Source organism: Vipera berus (genome assembly GCF_964194415.1).
Source record: "Vipera berus genome assembly, chromosome: Z".
NCBI lineage: Eukaryota > Metazoa > Chordata > Lepidosauria > Squamata > Viperidae > Vipera > Vipera berus.
The window spans coordinates 22150972-22176925 of NC_138205.1; the positions used below are offsets into that span (position 1 = coordinate 22150972).

The following is a 25954-nucleotide window of genomic DNA, read 5'->3' on the forward strand; positions in this document are numbered from 1 at the left end:
TCTAGATGGTCCATGAGATGTCATTGTTTTGTTGTGTGTTTTTTGAGTTTGTTTCAGGGAACTATCATAGCTTTCAATGCTTTGTTGATATTGCTCTATTTATTTAATGTGTTGTTGGCTGCCTAGAGTTGCATCTATGAGCTGGTGGAGAAATGAATCAATTCAATTAAACAGTATATAAATAATTTTTTTCAAGAGGTTGCTATCCATTTCCTTGGAACTTGAAGATTTAAAATATTCTAAATTCATTTTATTAGATGAGATCCCAATCTTATCCATTGATGCTGTCCATCTGAAGTTCAGATTTTCACAAATCTGAATCGTTTTTGTCCACCAAATGCACAGTGGTGGAATTCAGCCAGTTCGCACTGGTTCAGTACAACTGGTAGCTATTTTTTTGTTGACTTTCCTCCATGCCATCACTCTGCTAAACAACTAATTCCCACAACACCGTCAAACTACCTAGTAGGGCTGTATTACTATTATTTTTCTCATCTTCCCTATTACCTATCTTCTTATCTTCTTATGACTATAACTTTGTTGCTTGTATCTTATGATTTATATTAGTTGTTTTATTTAGTATCTTATTATGATTTATGTTGATTGCTTATTTAGTATCCTATGACTATCACAAAGTGTTGTATCTTATGATTTATGATGAATGTATTTTTATGATAATTATGATCATTATTTTTGCTTGTATGTATACCGAGAGATTATGCACTGGATACAAATCCCTTGTGTGTCCAATCACATTTGGGTAATAAAGAATAATACCTTGCTATTATTTTATCAACTAACATGAATACCTTAAGTTGTTGCCAGTCTATAGGCTAGTGACTAGTCTAATGGCTAATACTGAGCTCCTAGGATATAATAGCCAATGTCTCACATTGCATTCCCATAGATGCAAGTGCAGCTTGATTTCCTTCTGAGAGGTGGAGTGGAGCATAAATTGTACAGATGGATGATTCTGATCTATCTGTAGAGCTAGACAAAGCTGAATTGTAAAGAAGATATCTGTTTGAAATTGTAGCAATGGTGGAGCTATAACTAACTGACTGATAACGATTGGCAGCCTTTTTGAATTGAGAGCAAGATGCCTAGTCCTCTTAACTACTGTATAAGGAATGGAGATATAGTGTTGCTGCTGAAAAATTGTACAGCTATCTAGCTGTCACTGAGACAAAGAGAAGCACTACAATATGATATTGCCTATGTTGATTATATTTTAGGAATGCTAGCCATACTTTATAGTTGATGATTACAGCATTAGTAGAAATGATAGAATAGACTTTAAATCTAAATCTTAAACCTTTTGAGCTCTTTTGAAGGCCACTTCTCACTAAAAATCCTGGAGTCTATTGAAGGCAGTTACTTCTTCACAATACTCCTCATCAAATTCAGACTCCTGAAAATATTAGAACATTTATTCACTAGCCTTCTTTGGCATTTACTTATTCTTTTTTCTATCTCACTAACTGATTTTCGGCCAATTCCAGAAAGGTGGTAGATGATTGTACACTAGTAATTTAGTTACTGAGATTCCTTTTAATCAGCACGTAATAATGGAACAAAGTGAGAATGTTTTTTCAGAAAACATGCTGAAAAAAACAGGACAATATCTCAAGAACTGATATGAAGAAGTAGGATGCATACTTTCCCCTTAATTAAATCTTAGACCAGGGGTAGGCAAACGTGGCTCTTTAATGACTTTTGGACTTCAACTCCCAGAATTCCTGAGCTAGCCATGGTGGCTCAGAAATTCTGGGAGTTAAAGTCCATGAGTCATAAAAGAGCCAAGGTTGCCTACTCCTGTCTTAGATGTTAAGAAAATGAAGAAAAAATATATAAATCAAGATCTGAGGTGGATATTTCTATGAATATTATATATTATTTAGAAATGCAAAAATCTAGACAAAAACTTTTGACTGAGGATGAAACAAAGTGATTATTAATCACTCTTTTCTTCTCATTAGTTGTTCTTTGTTGTTCAGATTTGGCCGAAACACAATGATATAACATTTGGGGAAAAAGATGCATCCCAGAAGCCCAGCACCCGAAGCAAAGATAGAAAAGATCTCCACAGCCACTGTGTATTTCCCTTTGGAACTCAGGTATGCTGGCACAAAGGACAACCAAACACTACAAAAGACTAACATGCTGAAGGTGATGAACTTGGCTTCATTGAAAGTGTCAGGTAATTTCCTGGCAAGAAAAGCTGTGATGAAGCTGATAAGAGCCAGGAAACCCATGTAGCCAAGGACACAATAAAACATGGTCACAGAGCCTTCATTACATTGCAGGATAATTTCTTCAGTCACTGAGATCATATCAACATCTGGGAATGGAGGGTTCATTGATAGCCAAAGAGTACAAATGCCTGCTTGGATCAGGGAGCAGGAAACAACAATAAAATTAGTTAATTTTTTCCCCACCCATTTTCTCATCTGGGATCCAGGTCTGGTAGCCATAAAAGCCAGAACCACTGTGATGGTTTTTGCCAAGATAGAAGAAACAGCCACTGAGAAGACCATGCCAAAGGTTGTTTGTCGGAGAAGACAGGTAAATCTTCCTGGTTGACCAATGAAGAGCAGTGCCGAAAGGAAGCAGAGGAAGAGGGATATGAGGAGAGTATAGGTCAGGTCCCGGTTGTTGGCTACCACAATGGGAGTGTTGTGGTGCCTCATAAATGCTCCAAGCACAAGTACAGTAGACAAAGAAAAAGAATGTGCAAGACAGGCTAAACTGATCCCTAATGGTTCTTTATAAGTCAAGAAACTAACAGTTTTGGGGATACAAAAATCATGTTTCTTATTTGGATAGAATGTTTTGTTGCATCTAGAACATTTGTTTCTGTCTGAAAAAAGAAGAAATGATGAAATATTATTTTCATACAGCTTGTATATTTGTTCAGAATGACATCAATTATCATATAACAATCATAAAGTTAATTTATTATTATAAATGTATAATTATTAATTTTATAGTTTTATAAAATATTTTGTTTACCAAGATTCCTGCTAAATTTAATTGGCACATGACTGTCTTCATTTACTGGGGAGAAATAGGGAATCATTTTTCCTCAGTGTATTTCATAGTGGAGAGGGAAAGTGAGTCTAATGAGAGAGGAAGTCTTGGCCTCACAGGATAAACTAGGTAGGAACCACAACCAGATGAGCTATTTCCACTTTATTGTAAATCTACATTTGCAAAATCTTGCAAGTATGGAAGTAAAATTCTTTCCTGCTCCCTCAACTCCCTTACACTCTGAGAGACTAGGGAGGGTCTCTTTCGAGCTTCTTGCCCTGCCTACTATTTGGCTCCAGGCTATGCTGTCTCTTACTTTACCATTTCCTTTGCAGTATCTCTTTGCCCAGTATGGCAAGATCTTTTTTTACATACCATTATAGGTAGCATGGTGGAATATCTAATAGACCTTGAAACAAGGAGGGAAGGAAAAAGTCCATTATAGAAGAGATTCTGTGGTCCAAATAAGAAAAAGAGCTTAGAGTAACTTTGCTTTAATTTTTGTAGGTACAGTATATGCTGATATGGAGAATTATGTTGACAGGCTTTCAAAATTCTATTCCTTTAAGTAGTAGTGGTAAATATCATTCCGGAAGTTCAAGTGGTTTTCAATTGGCCTCTCACATTCTCAATTGACAGAATGTGAACAAGAGAGATTATCTTAAGTTTGTTCATTTATAGGAAGTATATGATAAAAGGTTGAAGAATTACACAAATTTGGAGTTGAGGGTTGGTTGCTAAATGTGATAATAGCATTGTATGATTGAAGTGATGTTTGTATGAGAATAAACAGAATGCTCAGCAAAACATTTAGCATAACTGAGGGAGTAAGATGTATGTGGCTGATATAATTTGGATGTTTAGTATGAATAAATATATGAACTGTTTGTAGCAATGTTAGAGGAATATTAGTTTAGGACCATAATTTTATTTACTTAAGGACAACTATAAATATTTTAAAAAGTGGTCATATTACAACAAATCACATTGGAAACAAAAATTATAGCTTACACAAAAAAGCAATTAGTATTGCTGAAGCAATTAGTATTGCAAAGAAAACATCAGAAGATTTCTACAAGCTATGGTTATTGCTAAAATTTAAAAAGATTATTAGAAAGATGAAGCACTTTAATTCTTATTTTAACTATAAACATTTTATTTTTATGTTTAAAATTAATATAAGAATTAAAGTCTATCTGCTGAAGCTTGATTATCAAGAAGAAAAATGAGAACCTCCTACTCAGAGAAGCAATTAGGAAATCTAAAAATTGGTGTTTTGAAGTCTGTTTTCCATTTGTTTTCTAGAGGGCATTCTAGTAGTACATTTATTTAATAGATTTTTATCCTGTCTCTATTACTTCACAAGGATCTCAAGAAGGTAAACATACCTAATATTCCTTCCTCCTCCTATTTTCTCAACAACAATGACAACCCTGTGAGATGCATTGGACTGAGAGAGTGTGTCTAGCTTAAAGTCACTTTGCTGGCTTTCAAACCTAAGGCAGTACTTGGATTCACTATATCCTGGTTTCTAGGCCACTAACTTAACCAGTATACCAAACTGAAACATATTTTCATGTGAAACAGAAACAGAAACAAAGTATAAGAAGTGGAAAGAGGGGCACATAGCTAAGGCAGAATATCAGCAAATAGCCCGTGCCTGCAAAGATGAAGTGAGGGAAGCTAAGGCTCAAAATGAACTAAGGCTTGCGACCAAAGTCAAAAATAACAAAAAAAGCTTCTTTCAACATATAAGAAACAAGAAAAAAGTTAAGGAAATGATTGGTCCATTAGTGGGGGAAAGTGGCAAGAAGGTGACAAGCAACAGGGAGAAAGCAGAACTATTTAACTCGTTTTTTGCATCTGTCTTTACACAAAGGGAAAAAACAGTCCAACCTACCAAAACCAGTGCCATAAAAAACAGAATAGAAACGCAAGTTAAGATAGGCAAGAAAATGGTAAGTGAGCACCTGTCCAGCCTAGACGAGTTCAAATCACCAGGACCAGATGGATTACACCCCAAGGTTCTCAAGGAACTGGCAGACGTGATCTCAGAACCACTGAACTATATTTTTCAAAGATCCTGGAGCACTGGGGAACTACCAGAGGACTGGAAGAGAGCTGATGTAGTTCCCATCTTCAAAAAAGGGAAAAAATAGATCCAGGAAACTACAGACCTATCAGCCGGACCTCAATACCTGGGAAGATTCTGGAAAAGATAATCAAACAACAAATCAGCGAACACCTTGATGCGAACAAAGTTATCACTGAAAGCCAACATGGGTTTGTCAAAAACAGATCATGACAGACAAACCTTATTGAATTCTTTGACCAAGTGACAAAACTAGTGGACCAGAGGAATGCTGTAGATATAATTTACTTGGACTTCAGTAAGGCATTTTATAAAGTAGATCACAACCTACTACTTGATAAGATAGAAAAATGTGGGTTAGATAGCATCATCACCAGATGGATTCGTAGCTGGCTGACAGGCCGTACTCAGCGTGTGGTCCTCAATGGAACTGCATCTACATGGAAGGAAGTGTGTACTGGAGTGCCCCAGGGCTCTGTTCTGAGCCCAGTGCTCTTCAACATCTTCATCAACGATTTGGATGAGGGGATAGATGGGGAACTCATCAAATTTGCAGTTGCAATGTATGGCAGTGAAAGCTGGACCATAAGAAAGGCTGAGCGCCAAAGAATTGAGGCCTTTGAACTATGTTGCTGGAGAAGACTCCTGCGAGTCCCTTGGACTGCAAGGCGATCAAACCGGTCAGTCCTAGAGGAGATCAACCCTGACTGCTCTTTAGAAGGCCAGATCCTGAAGCTAAAACTCAAATACTTTGGCCACCTAATGAGAAGGAAGGACTCACTGGAGAAGAGCCTAATGCTGGGAAAGATTGAGGGCAATAGAAGAAAGGGACAACAGAGAATGAGGTGGCTGGATGGAGTCACTGAAGCAGTAGGAGTGAGCTTAAATGGACTCCAGCAGATGGTAGAAGACAGGAAGGCCTGGAGGAACGTTGTCCATAGGGTCGCGATGGGTCGGACACGACTTTGCAGCTAACAACAACAAAAAGTTGTTTGATGATGCTGAGTTTTGAATTTTAAAGTCAGAAAATTCCATTTGTAAATTTGTCAACACAGGAGGGGACTCTTTTTAGAAGAAGTGGCATATAAAAAGTAGTGGATCCAACCTCTATGCTTCTGTTGATGCTTCAAAATACACAAGCCTAACATATCTCTTCCTCTAAATGTATCGCTACCAGGGAGCTCAACATATAACATAGGTAAAGAGCTTACAAAAATATGTTTGTGGTAAACAAAAGTGACATTTAATTTAATTTAATTTAATTTAATAATATTTCTATACCGCCCTTCTCCCTGAGGACTCAGGGCGGTTCACAGGGCAAAAGTCAAATACAAAATACAAACATTAAAAAGAGATTAAATGATTGCCCAAGTTAAAACAATTAATATGCAATTATAAAACCCCAAGATAAAATTAAGAATACAGAAAATAAAAAACCCCACCAATCCCCATCAGGCTAGGCCGGCTTGTTCAAACAAAAACGTCTTGAGATCGCGACGAAAGGAGCGAAGATTGGGCGCCATCCGGAGCTCTACCGGCAACTGATTCCACAGCTCCGGAGCGCCCACAGAGAAGGATCTCCCCCTGGGCGCCACCAATCGACATTCTCTGATCGGTGGCACCCTGAGGAGGCCCTCTCTGTGGGAACGCACAGGGCGTAGGGAGCTTGATGCCGGCAGCAGATGTTCCCTAAGGTACTCCGGCCCCATGCCATGGAGGGCTTTGAACACCATTACCAGTACCTTGAATCTCACCCGGAAGGCAACTGGCAACCAATGCAGCTCACGGAGCAAAGGTGTAACGTGGGAGTATCGGGAGACTCCCAACACAACTCTCGCGGCTGCATTCTGTACCAGTTGGAGCTTCCGGGTGGTCCTCAAGGGCAGCCCCATGTAGAGAGCGTTGCAGTAGTCCAGACGAGAGGCCACGAGCGCATGAGTGACCGTGCATAAATCATCCCGGCTAAGATAGGGCCGCAACTGGCGCACCAGGCGAACCTGGGTGAAAGCCCCCCTAGTCACAGCTCCTATATGGTCTTCCAAGGTGAGCCGTGAATCTAGGAGGACTCCCAAGTTGCGAGCCCTATCTACGGGGGGTAATAGTTCACCCCCCATAGCAAGAGGTGGAATGTCCGAATAGACCCGGGATGAAGATATGCAAAGCCACTCAGTCTTGTCGGGGTTGAGTTGAAGTCTGTTCCTCCCCATCCAGACCCGAACCGCCTCCAGGCAACGGGACATCACGTTGAGGGCATCACTGGGGTGGTTTGGGGTCGAAAGGAAAAGTTGGGTATCATCCGCGTACTGATGATACCCAACTCCAAAACCACGAATGATCTCACCCAGCGGTTTCATGTAGATGTTGAACAGGAGAGGCGAGAGGACCGACCCCTGAGGAACTCCACAAACGAGAGACCTCGCGGTCGACCTCTGCCCTCCTGCCAACACCGACTGCGAACGTCCCTGGAGATAGGAGGAGAACCACTGTAAAACTGTGCCTCCCACTCCCAGTCCCCTGAGACGCCGCAGCAGGATACCATGGTCGATGGTATCGAAAGCCGCCGAGAGGTCTAATAGGACTAGAACAGAGGAATATCCCCTGTCCCGAGCCCTCCAGAGATCATTCACCAGCGCGACCAATGCCGTCTCCGTGCTGTGCCCGGGCCTGAAACCCGATTGGTACGGGTCTAGATAATCCGCTTCATCCAGGACCAGAGGGAGCTGGTGCGCCACCACACTCTCAACAACCTTCGCAAGAAAGCGAAGGTTGGAGACAGGACGAAAGTTGTTCAATACAGCTGGGTCCAAGGCAGGCTTCTTGAGGAGAGGCCTCACCACCGCCTCTTTCAAGACGGCAGGGAAGCTACCCTCACCCAGAGAAGCCGATATAACTGCCTGGAACCAGCTGCGTGTCCTCTCCCGGGCTGCATAGACCAGCCAGGAAGGGCACGGGTCCAATAAACATGTGGTGGTGCTCAGCCTCCCCATGATCCTGTCCACTTCCTCCGGAGTCACAGAATCAAACTCATCCCAGGTGGTATCGACAAGACCGCCCGTGTTCACCAATACCTATATAGAGTAATTACAATGAAACTTCATAAATGATTGGATGATAGCCCTTAGTATGTAAATGAAGATCAGATAACTTAATTTCATCATCATTACTATCATCACTGAAAATTAAGGATCAAGTTATGCTAGAATATTCCTGAGAGTAGAAATGATTCATCTCATGGTTTAGAAAACATCTTGTCCATATTCGAGATCCCACACTATGTTGAATTTAATGAAAATACATTAATTAATAGATGCATATCTCTTACCATTCTCAGTTGAAACCCTCCCTTCTGGGCATGGGATGCAGTCATAGCAGCAAAATGGCTCTCCCTCCTTCACTTTTTTGCTGAAACCAGGATAACAGCTCTCACTGCAGACAGAGATGGGTATAACCTGGAAATTAAAGAAGAAAATTATACATATGGAAGCTTTTTAGTTTCTCATTTGAAATGATGACAGTATGTCATGGGCATCTTCCCAGTCTAGGGCTAGAAATAATAGTTTGGAAAAGATGTTTACATTGTAAAAGCATAAAGCTAGTATACAGCTCAGTTAAATATACTTCTTTTTAGATTAAACAAGTGCTATCATGAGTTCTTGAGAGAGAGAGAGAAAATAGGACTTCTAAGGATAAATGTGGCATGGACCCATAATGGGCTGGGAATGAGACAAATTTGATTACAAGGAAATAACACCCCACTTAGTTTCACCTAAAAACTGTTAGCATGTCATATTTATGCTACAGATAATCAGATATATTGTTGATTTCTATAAGTTGCTCATCTGTACATCACCTTATGTAAGAATTTACAATTGTCCAACATGATGAATTTACATATGACATTATTTGTTGTTGTTGTTGTTGTTGATAGCAATAACAATAACAATAACAATAACAATAACAATAACAATAACAATAACAATAACAATAACAATAACAATAACAATAACAATAATAATAATAATAATAATAATAATAATAATAATAATAATAATAATAATTGCACAGTCAGCCAGATGTTCAGACTGGATTTGGCATTTTTGTCTACCTATTGAGTCCTTACCAAGGACCTGGGATAAGCAGATGTGGATGTTTGATGGTATTATAGAAGCAGTTCCTAGTAAGGCCACCTTTTGCAATTGACTAATGGTGAATTTGTCAATGCCAATGGTGTTCAAGTGGTGTTCCAGTTGTTTTGGGATTGCACCCAAGGCGCCTATGACTATTGGTACTACCCTTGCTTGCCTTTGCCACAGTCTTTCTATTTCTACTTGTAGCTCTTTGTATTTTATTATCTTCTCCAGTTCTTTCTCGTCTATTCTGCTGTCTACAGGCACTGCCACGTCCACTATCCAGACTTTTTTGACTTTCTTATCGACAATTGTTAAGTCCGGGGTGTTATGTTGCAGGTGCTTGTCTGTTTGAATTCTGAAGTCCCAGAGCAGTTGAACGTTAGCATTTTCTATGACTTTCTCTATTTTATGATCCCACCAGTTCTTGCTTACAGGCAAATGATATTTCTTGCAGATCTTCCAATGCACCATTGTTGCTACTTTGTCATGCTGCTGCTTGTAGTCAGTCTGTGCAATCTTCTTGCAGCAACTTACCAGATCGTCCACTGTTTCTTCAGCTTCTTTGCATAGGCGGCACTTACTGTCTGTTGCTGTCTTCTCAATTTTGACTTTGTATGCATTTGTCCTTAAGGCTTGGTCTTGTGCAGCCAGAATTAGTCCCTCGGTCTCTTTCTTCAACTTTTCTGCTCTTAGCCATTGCCAGGTCTTGTTATTATCTGCTTTCCCAGCTATTTTTTTAATGTACTGGCCATGCAGTGCTTTGTCTTCCCATGTCTCTATTCTGTTTTTCATTTGGTCTTTCTTGTAGTCCAGTTTGGTCTCTCCAGTAGGTCAGTAAGCCTTCCTGATATACTAACTTCAGTGCATCTTCATCATTGTCCTTCAGATATTCTTCTAAAGCCATGTTTTCTTCTTCAACCATCTGATGTACTTGCAGCATTCCACACCCACCTATTTGCCTTGGGAGATAGAATCTGTCAATGTCACTGTGTGGATGAAGGGCATGATTCATTGTCATTATTTTTATGGTCTTCCTATCCCTTGCTTTTAGTTCTGCTTGAGTCCAGTCCACTATTCCAGCTGTGTATCTAATGACTGGAATTGCCCAGGTGTTGATTGCCTTGATGCACTGAGGAGTTGATCTTTTGTTCCTCTGCTATTGGGGTGGTTTCCTTTCTGCTCAGGTGGAAAGAGATTGTTTTTAACTACATGCTGTTGGACTGCATCAGCTACCACACCAGTTAGCAATTTGAAAGTTGTTGGTAAGCAGGTAATTGGCCGATAGTTGCCTGGTGCGGCCACTTTTGCTGTATCTTTCATTATCAGGTAGATTTTCCCAGTTGTTAGCCACTTTTCAATTTCTCCTCCTTGTAGTATATTGTTGAACTGTTTGACAATGAGTGGGTATAGAACAGTTACATGTTTCAACCAAAAACCATGCAGTTCATCTTTACCTGGTACTGACCAATTGTTGAACTTCCTTGCTCTTTTCTCTACCATTTCTGCTATTGTTACTAATTCTTTCATTTCAACTTCTGTTTTATTTGCACCCACCTCTTTTAACCAAGTTGTATTTCTTTGGGTTATCCCATATCTGCATCCAGAACTGCACTGTTTCTTCCTTGTCAGGTACTGACTGATTCATTGTAGTTTCTCCATTGATGGATTGGTAGAAATGTTTCAGATTGGATTGAAATGGGAGATTCTGCCTATAATTTGCAATTTGAGCTTAGTGTTTGCTGATTTTCCTGACTATAGCTGTTATTTGCTGCTTTATTATTTCCAGTGCTTCTTTGCTCTTTCTTGTTTCTAAGTAGAATTTCTTGATTAGTATTCTTTGGTCTTGTTATTCAGCTTCTTTTCATTCATCTTTTCTAGCTTGCTTGTATCTGATCTTAACTTGCTGATCTTATTTTCTAGTCTAGCCTTCCATTTTTGTGGTGTACTTTTTGGTTTTCTTTCTTCTTTGTTGACTTTGCATCCCAGGTATTTAGTTATACAGTTATACAGCTGTGCTGTACATTAGTTGGTTTGTTTCTTGCAATGAATTGATACTTATACTTGATATTGCAGTATTTGCATCTTTTAATGCTTCTGCTAGCTGTTTCTTTGGAAAAAGCTTCAATGCAGGCAGCCTTATTCTGTTGGTTTTGTGCTGTTCTAGATACTCAGTTATTCTTTGTTTCAATTCTTTTATTTCTTTAGTTAGAGGGTTTTGTTCTTCCTGAGGAAGAGATGCCTGGTTTCCAATTGAAAATAATTGTATATCTCTGCTGGATTCCTTCACTGCCAACTCCCCCTGGTTTGCCTCTACATTCTGAGTTACTTCTGGCAAGGCTTTGATTTCTTTGCCCTGGGTAAACCTTTGCAGTTTGTCCAATTCTGTTTCTGTGAATACTTTATTTCATATTATAAATTGATATTGATCCGCTAGTCTCTGTTCTGTTATTTCTGATTCTAGATGTTGTTCTTTCCAGAACTGGTGCATTCATTTCAGATATCCTCTTCTTGTTGGACTTGATCTGTAATAACAGATCATTATTTCTTTGTTTTCAATCACTGTGTATTTACGACAGGTAAACACCTTTTCTTCCCGTAGTTGTGCAGCTGCTGGCCCTAGTTGTTCAGCCAACAGTTCTGAGTCCTGTAGCCCATTTTTTACCAGATATCCGGGAACTACCATATCTAGCATGAATCTTGTTAACCTGAGCGACATCTGAGCTGGTATGGCTTTCTGAAATTTATGTCTTATCATATTTTCTAGGGAGAGACATTCTTTGTCTGACTCCTCCGATGAGACCTGTTCAGTATAGTTGAACATCTGGCATAACTCTCATCTTCCTCAGAATACACAAGCCCCACAACCACATCAAAGTAGTACCTCACTGGGGTACTATTACTATTACTATTACTACTACTGCTATAAAGGTAAAGGTAAAGGTTCCCCCGCACATGTGTGCTAGTCGTTTCCAACTCTAGGGGCCGGTGCTCATCTCCGTTTCAAAGCCAAAGAGCCAGCGCTTGTCCGAGGACGTCTCCGTGGTCATGTGGCCGGCATGACTAGACGCCAAAGGCGCACGGAACGCTGTTACCTTCCCACCGTAGTGGTCCCTATTTTTCTACTTGCATTTTTACGTGCTTTCGAACTGCTAGGTGGGCAGAAGCTGGGACGAGTAACAGGCGCTCACTCTGTTACGCGGCACTCGGGATTCGACCCGCCAAACTGCCGACCTTCCGATCGACAAGCTCAGCGTCCTAACTCACTGAGCCACCGCGTCCCTACTACTACTGCTACTATATTATTATTATTATTATTATTATTATTATTATTATTATTATTATTATTATTATTATTATTATTATAAAACTTTTATTCATAAAACATGAAACTCAGTCATCTGAACACTCAAATTGACTGGCACTAATGGTTGACACGGGTTGCTGCCAGCATCCTAGGTATCAACCAGGTATCTCCTTAAAACGTAAGATGTTCTGAGTAGCACAGTTTTTTGTAGCTTTGCTGTAGTTATTGCAGGAAGCTGCAATTTCTTGATGTGTTTTGCAAAGCTTTTGGACATAGTTCCCAGTGCCCCGATGACAATGGGTATCACTGTTACATGTTTCATCCATAATCGCACAGTTTCGATGGCCAGGTTGCGGTATTTCATAATTTTTTCCAGTTCTTTTTCTTCGACTCTGGCATCTCCTGGTACAGCGATATCAATCAACTGTACACTTCGGTTCTCTACAACTGTGATATCTGGCATATTGTGTTCCAAATGGCGATCTGTCTGTATTCAGAAGTCCCACAAGATCTTCACCCTCTCATTCTCGACAACTATTTCCACCCTATGTTCCCACGACTTTTCGGACACAGGCAAGTCATATTTTTTACACAATGCGCAGTGGATTAGTTTAGCAACTCGGTCATGTCTTTGTAATCAGTTTGCGCAATTTTGCTGCACTCACATATTAAATGTGAAATAGTTTCAACTTTGTTGTTGCAAATTCGGCAATTTGGATTGTCAGTAGATTTTTGTATCTTCGCTTTCATGGCATTAGTTTGTAGTGCTTGTTTTGAGCAGCCAGTATTAAGCCTTCCATTTCTTTCTTGATGGTTCCCATCTTAAGCCATGCCCATGTCAGGTTGTTATCACATTTTCCTTCAATGTTTTTCAAATGTTGTCCATGCAAAGCTTTGGTTTTCCATCTATTTAATCTATCATCCAGCCATTTTTCCTTATATTCTGCCTTTGTTTCTGTTATTTTGATAATGCTCTCTGTTTTCACAGCCTGCAGCAATTTTTCTGTACTTTGATTCACATAGTCATTCAAACTTTGTTTTTCTTCTTCTACAGTTTGGTGGATTTGCAGTAGCCCTCTGCCCCCTATTCTTCTTGGCAAGTACAATCTGTCGATGTCACTTCGTGGATGTAGAGCATGGTGCATGTTCAAAGGTTTATGCATTTTCTGGTCTAGGTGTTCCAATTTGGCCAATGTCCAGTTGATAATTCCAGCTGAGTAGCGTATCACTGGGACTGCCCATGTATTAATGGCTTTAATTATATTTCCACCCTTCAGCTTTGATTTTAGTATTTTGCGGACTCTCCTGATGTATTCCTTTTGCGTTGACTCTTTGACTTTTCCATTCAAGATGTTATCTGCTTCCAATATGCCTAGGTATTTGTAACCATCATCCTTTACTAGTACTTTCACAATACTTCCATTACCCAGTTCTGTTCCTTCTATTTTTGCAGTTTTTCCTCATTGCATGTATAGTACAGCACATTTTCCAAGTCCAAAGTCCATTCTGGTGTCGCTACTAAACAGTTGAACTGCGTTGAGTATTGATTCAAGTTCAGTGTGGCTTTTCACATACAGTTTTAAGTCATCCATGTATAGCAGATGGTTTATCTTGCCATGCTGGCTTGAGATGTGGTATCCCAGTTTTGTGTTTCGTAATATTATTGTCAATGGAATTAATGCAATGTTGAACAGTAGTGGTGAAATTGAGTCCCCTTGGAAGATTCCTTGTCTGATGTTGATTTCACCAATGTTCTCCCCGTTTGCTGTTAGAACTGTTTTCCATTTCTGCATATTTGCTTTCAAAAATGTACAGATGTTTTTGCTGATTCCAAAGTTTTCCAAACACGCATTAATCCAACTGTGGGGTAATGAGTCAAATGCTTTCTTGGTAATTAATCCACGCCATATTTAAATTTGTTTTTCATCGTTTTGCATTTTTAAGTACCATTTTGTCAATGAGCAGCTGATCTTTTGTTCCTCTTGATTTTTTATAATTTCCTTTTTGTTCTGCTGTATACAAATTGTTTTCCCTCAGATGATTGAATACTGAATTTGCCAGTATTCTTGTAAAAAGTTTGAACATTGTTGGCAGACAAGTAATTGGGCGGTAGTTGCTTGGTTCTGTGTTCTTTTCAGGGTCTTTCATTATCAAGTATGTTCGACCAGCTGTTAACCATTCTTCACTTGTGGCATTTTGAAGCATTTCATCAAACTGAGTGGCCATGCGGTGATGGAGGCTGATGAGGTATTTCAACCAGTATCCATGTAGCTCGTCCAGGCCAGGTGCACTCCAGTTCTTGACTTTCTTTACTTGTTTTGCAACCATATCAGTGATTATTACAGTATTCTCCATTTTGTTTTGTGTTGCTTTTTTTTTGGATATCTTTGATCCAGGAGGCAGTTTTATTATGTTCCACTGGGTTTTCCCACAGTTCTTTCCAAAAGTTTAAGGTTTTTTCTTTACATGGTAGAACAGTAGTTTGGACTTTATTTTCATCAAGTGACTGATAGAAGAGGTGTTGGTTTCTTCTGAACTGGACGTTTTCATGATATTGTTTTATTCGTCCTTCATATCTTTCAATTTTCTTTGCTGTTGCTATTACATACTGTTTTAGGTTTTCCGTGACTTCTGTTATTGTTTTTTCCTCCAAGTTATATTTTTGTATAAACTATTTTTCAGCTTTTCGTTCTTTAGTTTTCCTTCTTTCAGGTATTTCAATTTGCTGACATCTCCTCATAGTTTTTTTGTTTTATTTTCAAGCCAAATTTTCCACTTTGGTGTTCTGGTGGGTTTCTTTTTTGGCATTTTATAACCCAATTCTGCAGTTATAACAGCGGCTGTACTGTACATTGGTTGATTTGTTTCATACAGTGTGCTGGATGGGATGGAAGTTAAAATGTTGTTCACAACATTTAGTAAATCTTTCACTCGCTTGCTATGCACTTCACGGATGGCAGGCAGTCTTTTTCTTTCTGTGTTTTCTTTGATGTGGTTTTCAATCTTTTCTTTCAGCATTTTCACTAGATTACTTAGCTCTACACTTTCGAGTTGTTGCACAGGGGAGTCTTCATCCTGTGTGGCAGCTTCTGCTGCTGGTTGGTCCGTTTATTGGTCAGTTTGTTCAGGTATTGGAACAATTTCTTCAGCCTGTTCATCATCATTGCTTGTTATTTTCTTTTTAGCCAATGTTCCTAGATGTTGAATTTCCACATCTGTAAAAACTTTATTATGGATGATGAAACGTCTTTGATCCATTAATCGTTGTTCAGTTACATCACTTTCTGGGTGCTTTTCCTTCCACAGTTGCATCATTCTTTTTTGAAATCCCCTGGCTGTTGGTTCTGCCTGGTAGTAGCATTGGATGATTTCTCAATTTTCTTCGGTTGTCCAGGTTTTGCGCTTTTGTTCCAGTTGCTTTACAGTTGTATGCTCTGGTTCCCCAGCAGTAGCAACTGAGCCCTGTGGCCCATTTTTTTGACAGATGTCCAGGAGCCATAGCATCTGACATGGTCCTTGTTGACTCAGACAATGACCGATCCGGTATGGATTTTTTTTTATTTCTTCTCATCATTAGTGATGGGAGGTGCCTGGGTTGGTTTATGGTGGATAAGCCACTACCAATCCGAAGACCGGTAATCCCATAACCATAGGGACCACACCCGATAGCCATCCAGGCCCAGCCATGGGAATAATAATAATAATAATAATAATAATAATAATAATAATAATAATAATAATAATAATAATAATAATTATTTTATATTGTGATGCCCTATTTCAGGGCTTTTCAACCTTTTCACCCATTGTACCACTTTTAGGATATGGCAGCATCTGAGTACCACCAGTCACATAGCAAGGTGTTAAAAACCTGCTGAAAAAAAAGGAAAAAAGTGATGTAGTCCTCAGCTTACAACAGTTCACTTAATGACTGTTCGAAGTTACAATGGTACTGAAAAAAGTGCCTCCCAAGCCACAGCCAAGCAAGACACCTGCCTGCCTGCTCGGCAGCGCTCTTTCTCCTGTCCGAGGTTTTCATTGTTGTGAGCATTTCTGTTGAGGATTGGCAGCAGGGGTGGGGTGAGGGGTGTTTGGTTTTTATTCCCCCCATTTGCTGGGTGGTTGCAGCAGGTTTTGGTCACTTCACATGACCATGGGACACTGTGACCATCATAAATATGAATCAGTTGTCAAGCATCTGAAGGCAAATCACAAGACCCTGGAGATGCTGCAACATTCCAGCTGATCGGCATTTCTTCTGGGCTCAGAAGCGCCAGGAACAGTGCTAAGCTCCATCTGGAGCCTGGTGCTGATCCTGGCGCTTCCGCTGAGCCCTGACAGCCCTGCAGCTCCAGCCATCTCTCGCTCAGGCTTGTTTGATGCTGCCACCGGTTCAGCTCATTCCCTTCCCCCACTACCACTTTTCTAGGATGGTCACATACCACCTGCCAGATGCCAATGTACCACAGGTGGTACCCATACCACTGGTTGAAAAGCCCTGCCCTATGTTGATCCAGAATCAAGGACAATAATTAAATCCTACCTGGTTAAACCAGCTGTGCCATGTAATCATCTCATCATTGATGGTTAATATTTTATCTGGGGGAGCTGAATGGTCCACATTTCCAACTTTCACACGAAAAAATGAATTGTTTGGGAAAGCAATCAAGTTGAGTATATCAAATCCAGCTGCTAGAATCCTATTCTGATCAAAGGAGACCTGTTCCCCAGCACCATTGTTAAAAGCAACATTTCTCAGAAAGTAGTGGAGCTAAATTGAAAAGAAAAATGCAACTGGTTGAAAGACTAAACTTCCAATCTCCTTGCTGATAATTTTCAGAATAGAAAAGTAGATATTTTGTCGCATTCTAGGCATATTTTTCTCACTGTGTTGTAATTAAAGGGAAGATGGAGTCAAAGGTAGAAATTAAAAAGACCAATAGGAGAACCCTGGTTATTTTTGGGGACAAATGGTATAGAACTAAGGGAATTAATATTTCCCTATTTTACCCCCAATAGCTTGCTTTATAGAAAAACTTGTTTACCAACTTAGAGATATTCTAACTTCTAGAGCCAGGCAATCATAAAGACATAGAGAAACAGATAAATTCCCATGTGAGGAACAGACCCAGCAAAAAACAATGGATAATAATAATAACATAATAATAAGACTTACGGTAGGTTATCAATAATTAAAGAACCACAGCTTTCTGACTCAAGCATGATTTTTTTCCAGTCTAAGACATGGGAAGATAGTCAAAATACAAATTCATGGTTCCTATCAAACTTTCATAGTGTTTTTACTAACAAGGATGTTACCTGCCAGAAATCTTCTCTATGAAGCTTCCTTCCTATTCTATCCAAAATTGATATTGCAGTATTTCTTGAGGAGGAGAGAGCATGTAAAGCATGAGCTATGGCATGAATAGCATTGTAGATACTGTAGCTGTGGCCAGTCATGTCTATTTCAAAAAAGGGTCCAGGAAGATCCCCCAGTTTCTCTTTACTATTGCAAATTTTCTCAACCACATCACTCATAACAACATTTGGGAATACACAGTCAAAGGCTTCTTGCCAGAACTGTTTGATAAATCCATCTTTCTTTTCACTGAAGGGATTTTGTTTCTCAGCAAATAATCTGAACTTTGGTAAAGCAGTAGAATGCACTGTGAAGGAAAGGGCACCATCTATTATTTTGATAGCCCAAATTCGTTGAAAAGGGATTAAACTGAACTCCATCTGTGCTGTCATTATCCAAACAATGCCTTTTGGTTTACTTCTCACCTCTTCTATGTTTGGAATATACTGCAGCCATAACAAATAACCCATAGCAAAGGATTCTCCATTGAACACCAGTGCATTAACTTTACTACCCATGACATGATTATAGATTTTTGCCCCCTGTTGAAGCATGCCATCAAGTTTAGTGAAATCAGTTAGTTTGCGAAACCGTTGAATGAAAGAAACACAAACCCCTTTTTTGGAAAAAAGAGGAATCACTGTTTCTACAAATTTTTCTCCCTGATCATTGTCCATAATAAGGATGCCAGTCCATGTCCAGTTAAAATGCAGGAGCAGAGAGACAATCCCGTTATGCTGAAGTTCTTCGGTGGGAACCATCTGATAAAAGGAAAGACCTGGGGTTTTGTCATTCATTACTGGAGCACAGCCATAAATGAGCTAGAGAAAAATACAAAAAAAAAACATAAAGAGAAACATCTAGATAACATTTGCATGGCAGTAAATGTATGTTTTAAAAATAATCTTATAGGTAGCCTCAATTTGCAACCATAATTAAGACCGGAATTTCCACTGTAAATCATTTTAACCATAGGTTTTGTTGGTCTTGATTTTACAATATTTTTTGCTTGTTGTTAAGCAAATCTTCACAGTTATTAGGTGACTTCAGCTTCCCAATAGGTTTTTTAAAACTGTTTTTTTAAAAATAGAAATTGGCAATAAAAGGTTGCAAATTGTGAGCATGTGACCACAGGATGCTGTAAACAATTGTAAATGTGAGCCAGTTGCCAAGCGCCTAAATTGAAATCACTTGTTAGGGTACCGGTTGCAAGTCATTTTTTAAGCCATTGTAATTTGAACAATTATTAAATGAATGGGTATTAAATGAACAGCTTTTTAAAACGTCCTTGCCTGCCTCACTGAGATGAGAATTCTTTGAATTTTTATTCCTGGAATTTCTAGTTCTGGAAGGCATAACAGTCTGGAAGGTGTTGGAAGTTTGTTGAATTACATTTCATTGATGCTCCATCTCTGGAGGAATTACTTACATGAATTAATCTAAAATCAAGCAGCAGATTCATAGGTGATGAGTAATTGCTGTTTCCAGGGCTTTTTTTCTAAAAATAAGGTGCCGCAACTATCATCTTGGCGGGCGCAGGAGGTGGGGGGCAGCGCTGCTGCGGTCATGGGTGTGAGGGGTGTTGGTGGTGGGCTGCCCCCCGGGGCTGGAGCCGGCGTGGCTGGTGCTGTGGGAGCAGCAGGGCCCACTCTATATGGCAGGGGCTGCGCGGTGCGGGCGGTGGAGGCAGTGCGGGCCAGGCGATGCAGGGAGGCCACTTAGGTGCGCAGGGCGAGGCGACGGTGGCGCAGGTCCAGCACTGGGAAGGCCACCAGCCTGGCTGACACGGGTGAGCACAAGGAAGGAGTGCACATGGACTCTGCAGAACCCACCTCCCACTCCTTGTCCTCTCTTACTTACCTAGTTGAGATGGTGTAGTTGGGCAGCAGGGAGGGATGCAAAGTTCCTGCCAACTCACCTTTGCTGCAGACAACTTGCCGGTGCAACGTTTGCCGGCCGGGTCTTTTGGCGTCCTCAGCAGCAATTCCTATTGGCTTTTGAAAGCCAATAGAGGGAGTAGCATAGCTTGTGCAAAAGGTTTTTTTTTGTGCAAAAAAGGTGATGGAACGCCATTCTGAGCATTCTATGAGAAAAAAAGCCCTGCTTTTATGTTTTAATCTTATGATTTTAAAAATATATTTTTTTCTATTGTAAGTTGCCCCAAACCTCGCCATGTGGATTGCATAGAAATATTATATAATCGGTAAATAAAGGTAGAACATATGTTAAATATACATTAAATGATAATATGCTTCCGTACAAAGTCAATTCTTGCACAATGACAGACCAAGGAGTTAACTCGGAAAGGCAAGAGGAAAATCTAGAAGAGGTCTGTGCAACTTGTAGAAGGGAAAGGCCCACACTGATAAATTAAAAATCTTTGTGGTCTGCAAAGGAATGCTGGTGGGCTAATCAATGATTTGGTGACTAGAGGAGCATCTACAGTGTTGGAGCTCGTGGTCATGGTAAGCCATGGAGGCACTAGGCAACATGACTTTCAGGGCAGTGGTGGTGATTTTATTACTTTTTTTTAAAAAAAAGTCTGTGCTCTGTCCAAGGGTGCTTGGTAGGCTGCATGGACAGACCTGGTCTAGAATTTATTTACTCAACTATCTAGAGCAGGCATGTCAAACTTGCGATGTCCTGTGACATCGCACGATGTATCACACATTTTCCCCATTGCCGGCAATGGGGTGGGTGTGGTTTCGTTGTGACGCATCTGGCCCACGGGCCAACAGTTTGACATGCCTGATCTAGAGACATCCATTTTTTGCATTGCAAAGGGCCTTTCATCTGTTGTATATATGGTTTTACTTTTGTGTGCAAAAAGGATTCTAAATTAATTGAGTCATGTCCTGGTGTGAAGTCTGATAGCTTGAGTTAAAGAGCCTATAAAATCTCAAATGACTCCAGTTGTTTTGTTCAAGTATGCTAATGTTCTAAGGTAAATATTATTCATACTATATAATATCCAGATGAGCAGCTCAGTAGCATATTGTAGTTCTTTGAGGTGTGGTGGGCTTCATAATTTGTTGACTGAAGAAACCACCATGCCATATGTATATATGCAACTGCCATTATTTTTCAAGCTACATTACTTGAACACATGGCACACATCACAAATCAGATTCCTCTGTAATGCACTATTCCAGGGGTGTCAAACTCAATTTCATTGAGGGCCGCATCAGCATTGCGGTTGCCCTCAGGGGGCCAGTTGGGTGTGGCCTGGGTGGGTGTGGCCTACTGGGTGGGTGTGGCTAGAGTGCTTATGGCCTACTGGGTGGGCGTGGTATCAAGGGTGCCTATGAGGGCCTGGGCAGGAGTGGGACAGATCTGAGGGTCTCTGGCAGGAGGAGGGTCTCTGGGCCAGGGCCAAGGCAGTGGGGGCCGTTCCCTCACTGTTTCCAGGATGGCTTTGCGGGCCACATGAAACCACTTCGCGGGCCAGATCCGGCCCCCGGGCCTTGTGTTTGACATGTCTGCACTATTCCTTTGCATGACCATAGGACATTTAGAAAAGCAATTACGTTCTTATGCTTCCAAAGCATTCTTCCTTATCTTCCTGTTACATTGATAACCATAAAAATACTCAAGGTCTCTTGGGATAAGATAGAATAAGTATGGTATTTAAGGAATGCAATAGAAAGCATTCACAATGCACAATGTATTTATATTTCATTTTGTTTGAGGCAACTTCTTATAAAAGAATTGCCATTAATTTGTTTTAATAAAATAATTTAAATCAATTTTTACTTGATTTCAAATTAAATTAATTGTATTGGTTGACAATGAGATTTTTTTAGTACAATTGCCAAATGCAATAAACTGGTTTTAGCTATATATGTGCACTAATTATTTCAACACCAATACATTTTAACAACATATTTTATTTGTAAATGAATGCAAATGCAAATTATACAATTTTTGTGCAAAAATAAAACAAAATAGCAGATTTAAGAGCTGTTATCATTAGTTATCCTTAGATAAAAAATAATTCCATCATCCAAAACTTTGTTATACTGTATTTAACGAACAGATGCTTTGGGATTAAAAAAAAAGACTGACTACATTTGATTGTGCATCACCATGGCATTAAAACAAAAGTTGAACAGTGTATGAAAAATAAAGGTTCCCTAAACGTCTGCAGGCTATATCTAAACATTTTCCTCTATTGCCTTCTTTTTAGCATTTTTTTCATCTTCCCAGCTTAAAAAAGGCAAGGCGTCCCGCACCAGGAGCTGAAAGTTTGTTTAAGCAGGTTGCTAGGCAACCTGTTCACACTCGGCCCTTCTTACCCTCCCACTTTTGAATTAGCCTGTACGGATTGCATTTCCTTCAATTTGAGCCATCTGAAGGTCCGTCACTGTGATGCATTCTGATGCTCTGCAACCTGGCTGCCTGAGGAGAATTTGGTTCTCCGGAACAGTTTCCTTCAGTTTTTTTTTTGTGTGTGTGTGTGTGTGCAAAAAAAGGTGCCAGAAAGCTGTTCTGAGCATTCTATGGAAAAAAAGACCTGGCTGTTTCATATTTTCAAAATATTGAATGAGTAGATATAATCCTTGGTTGTCTACATGCATGGTTATATCTAGTAGTTTTGCCTATATACACAAATGGACAATACGATTTGCACATTAATCTAAAATTTAAGTTTTTACAGTTGTAGGTTAAACAAAAGAGTTACTTCAGGGAGAGTCAGAGTATTATCAGCAGACTTCAATAAATTTTGTTTTTTTGAAACATCTTTTGCTATATAAGAATGCAAAATGTTACTTTATGAAGAAATGTTTAGCCACATAACCAATCACAATGCATTTGAAAGGATGAAAATTTGTCACGGGTCGGGCACCTTCCCAATTTAGGTATGGCAATAATAATTTAGAAAATTGTTTTATGCTGTAAGAGCAGCAGTGTAAAGGCTTAGTTAAATATAATTGTTTGAAGGTTAAACACATGCAGTCATGAATTGGGAAAAGAGAAAGTAATCTTGGCAGCTCTGTCACTCTCCCTTAGTTGTTAAATGAAAGAAAATTTGGGAGTCAAGTCCACCAATACTTTGACAGTATTCTGGATATTTTGTATCTAGTTGGAGATAATTATTTATTATTGTGCAATTAAATTTTACAGATATTGAAAATGATTTTTATCAAAGTAGTTATTCTCTTACAATATCAATATGCCCTACAAAAAATGACAAAAACCTTTCTATATGCAGAACTAGATTCACCTAGGTTAAAGGAAACAAGATGTATGCATGGATGAATTTCTGTTGGAATTTAACATTGAAAAACATTGCAGATTACACTAATCACTTGTAGATTGGTTCCTTTAGCAACAGTGCGTCTTAATTTATCAAGGATTAAGTTTTGAGATTGATTTAAATTGGATCACGTTCCAATCCATTGGCTATTTGTACAACATGCTTAACACTAAGCCCAGGTTAACAAATTCCAGGTATCCTTTTTGAATAATGATGCATCCAAATAAATGAACCAACTAATAATGTAATATGATGGTATGATTCATGCAATTACTAAGAAAATGATTATGTTTTTTTTTTAAAAGAAATCACTGAACAATAAAAAATTGCATGTCATTTTGCTCTAATCCATAAGGATTAATCACTGAGCTACTATACATAACACTAAAAAACAAAGCTCCATTGTAAAAAAGGGACACTAAAAGCAGAATGATCTTTGCATGCAACCTACCTGTGGAATCTTATAGATATCCAAGAGAGTTGCCACATGAAGGGAGATTTCAGCATCCAGTCCTCCAATAACAGCTACGACTTTATTCTGGATGTTACATAGGTAGTTGGGGACCAGTCTCTCAGTTGCTGATAGAAGCAGAATTGTGGCCTGATAAGTCCTTGGAGCATTATCATAGCTATCGTAAATATGGAAGCCCAAGGTGAGATTGGGTAAGATTTGTGGGTTTTCATTTATTTCCTTTACTGCAAATGCCAAAGCCAGGATGTGTTGGTAATTCTTGGGAACTCCACTACAATGAGAGTTGCATTACACATCAGAATGATATTCTATCAGCTTTTACATTCTAATTAATAGTTATAGCATAATAGCCCAGCCCCATCAATTAATTCGATTTTTCCAGTACAGAAAACTAACAGCTATTGGGTTGCAGAATTAATATGTAAATACGTATCAGGGGTATATGATAAAGAATTCAATATTCATTGTCAGAACACGTTCATTTCTGTAGGAAAACTGCAAATAATTTCAGACCTAAAACACAGGGAATGTCTGGAATCCACATACATAATGTGCCTTTCAAAAAGAAAGACACTCAATCATCTGGCACAGAACCAGGTTTGCAGAGATTCTTGAATTGTTCATTGGAAAAGAAGATTCTTCAGTGTGTTTGAAGGAGTTGTGTTTTGATATAATACAAAGCAAGGTAATGTATCTATGTAGAACAGGCATGTCAAACTCGTGATGTTATATGACATCGTGCGAAGTATCGTGACCTTTCCCCCATTGCTTGCAATGGGTTGGGCGTGGTTTTGGCGTGATGCATCCGGCCTGCGGGCTGGCAGTTTGACATGCCTGATGTAGAACAATGCAAAAGAGCTTTAAACCAGCATTCCCCAAGCTTCCTGCCCCACAGTATTGCCCAGGCTGTGTAGCAATAGCTAGAATTATAGGTGTGGAAGCCACACCTTTAATTTTGAGAACTTTGAGAACTTTGCTTTAAATAGTTAATTCTGTTCCACACTATATGTTGCCTGAGAAAAAGAATTCTGTACTTAGCATCTCCTTAATTTCACCTAGTCAATCATCTATTATTTTCTGCTGGAAATGTCATCATTAATTATTTTAGCAATTGAAAAGACAGGAAAATATAAACAAATAATAATTACATTCCTTACACAAACTGTCCAGGCAATACTGGTGGGGGATGAACTTCAAAGGTGACTTTTTCAAAGACTTGACCAACTTGAGATGAAATTCCACCAACCATAAGGTCTCCTGGATGATGGTACTTGTGATATGGAAGATATGGATGAAAGATGCTGCACCTGTGAGTCATGCACACCACATGGGGACTTATCACTAGCATTAAGACCAATAAAATTGCCCTCTCCATTACAAGGACAAATGTCAAAGAACCCCCTTATTACATTTCTAAATCTCAAAGAACCTTCTTATTCCTAGAATAAAGCTGTAAAGTGTTTCTGCAATTATCACATCCTGACTCTAAGTCTTATTCCTGGTGTATCCTAGCTCAGACTTGGTACTCCTTACCCATCCACAAGCCTGTTGATTTTCTTTGCAGCCCTAAATGGTATTAATAGTTTAAGAGAAAGAGAGAAGGAACATCCTACATTTGTCTTTTTATTATTCTTTCTAATGAGCACTGAAATTCAGTGGGATTTTGAGAAGCAGCAGAATTAATAATAGTAATTTAGTGCACAGATCAGAAGGTAACTATTAAGTCTGAGTTCAGTTCTCTAGGGAAGACCTGAAGAAATCATGTTTTCAGAGTTGAATTATTGTTTGATGGTTATTGTAGACAAAGTGATGATACCAAGGTTTGTGGTTAAGATATTTATGAGTTTTTTTGATGTGGCGTTTGAAGCTGGCTTGCTGATAATATGAGTAAACCTTGGAATACCAAAGAGGTTAGCATGGCTAGACTTAAACTTTACATAAATGAGGGGGGTACCAAATTATTGATTTAATATAAATATGAATAATGTCTGCTTAAAAACAAATGAAAGGCACAGATTCATAAACTGTTCAGTCCAAATGACTGCTTATTTTTTTAAAATGTGACCTCCAAACATTCATGGAGATACAGATGGACCCAAGGAAAGTAGATATTTTTATTTGAGATGTGTTTGAATACTAGTAGCTCAGGTTGGTAGTTGGGTTGTTAGCTTGATCTCCAAATCTGGCAATTTGGCTGCAAATGTTTCATTCCATTTGGGGGACTTCTTCAGTGTGCTTTGAGTTGTGCTCGTCTGTCAGAGCACTGGCCTTTAAATACCTTTTTGTGTGATGTAAATTGGTGTGGCTGTT

General features: G+C 39.3%; 1 protein-coding gene across 1 annotated transcript; it reads right to left on the minus strand.

The window, feature by feature from the left end:
- Nucleotides 1–1958: 1958 nt before the first annotated feature.
- Nucleotides 1959–24962, minus strand: LOC308678700 (vomeronasal type-2 receptor 26-like; the record flags this gene model as incomplete). The annotated part of the gene is made up of 6 exons (XM_081345937.1): nucleotides 1959–2860; nucleotides 8445–8571; nucleotides 17100–17327; nucleotides 17876–18736; nucleotides 23624–23915; nucleotides 24802–24962. 6 exons carry the CDS (start codon nucleotides 24960–24962, stop codon nucleotides 1959–1961), a joined length of 2571 nt encoding a protein of 856 aa, XP_081202063.1.
- Nucleotides 24963–25954: the final 992 nt, after the last annotated feature.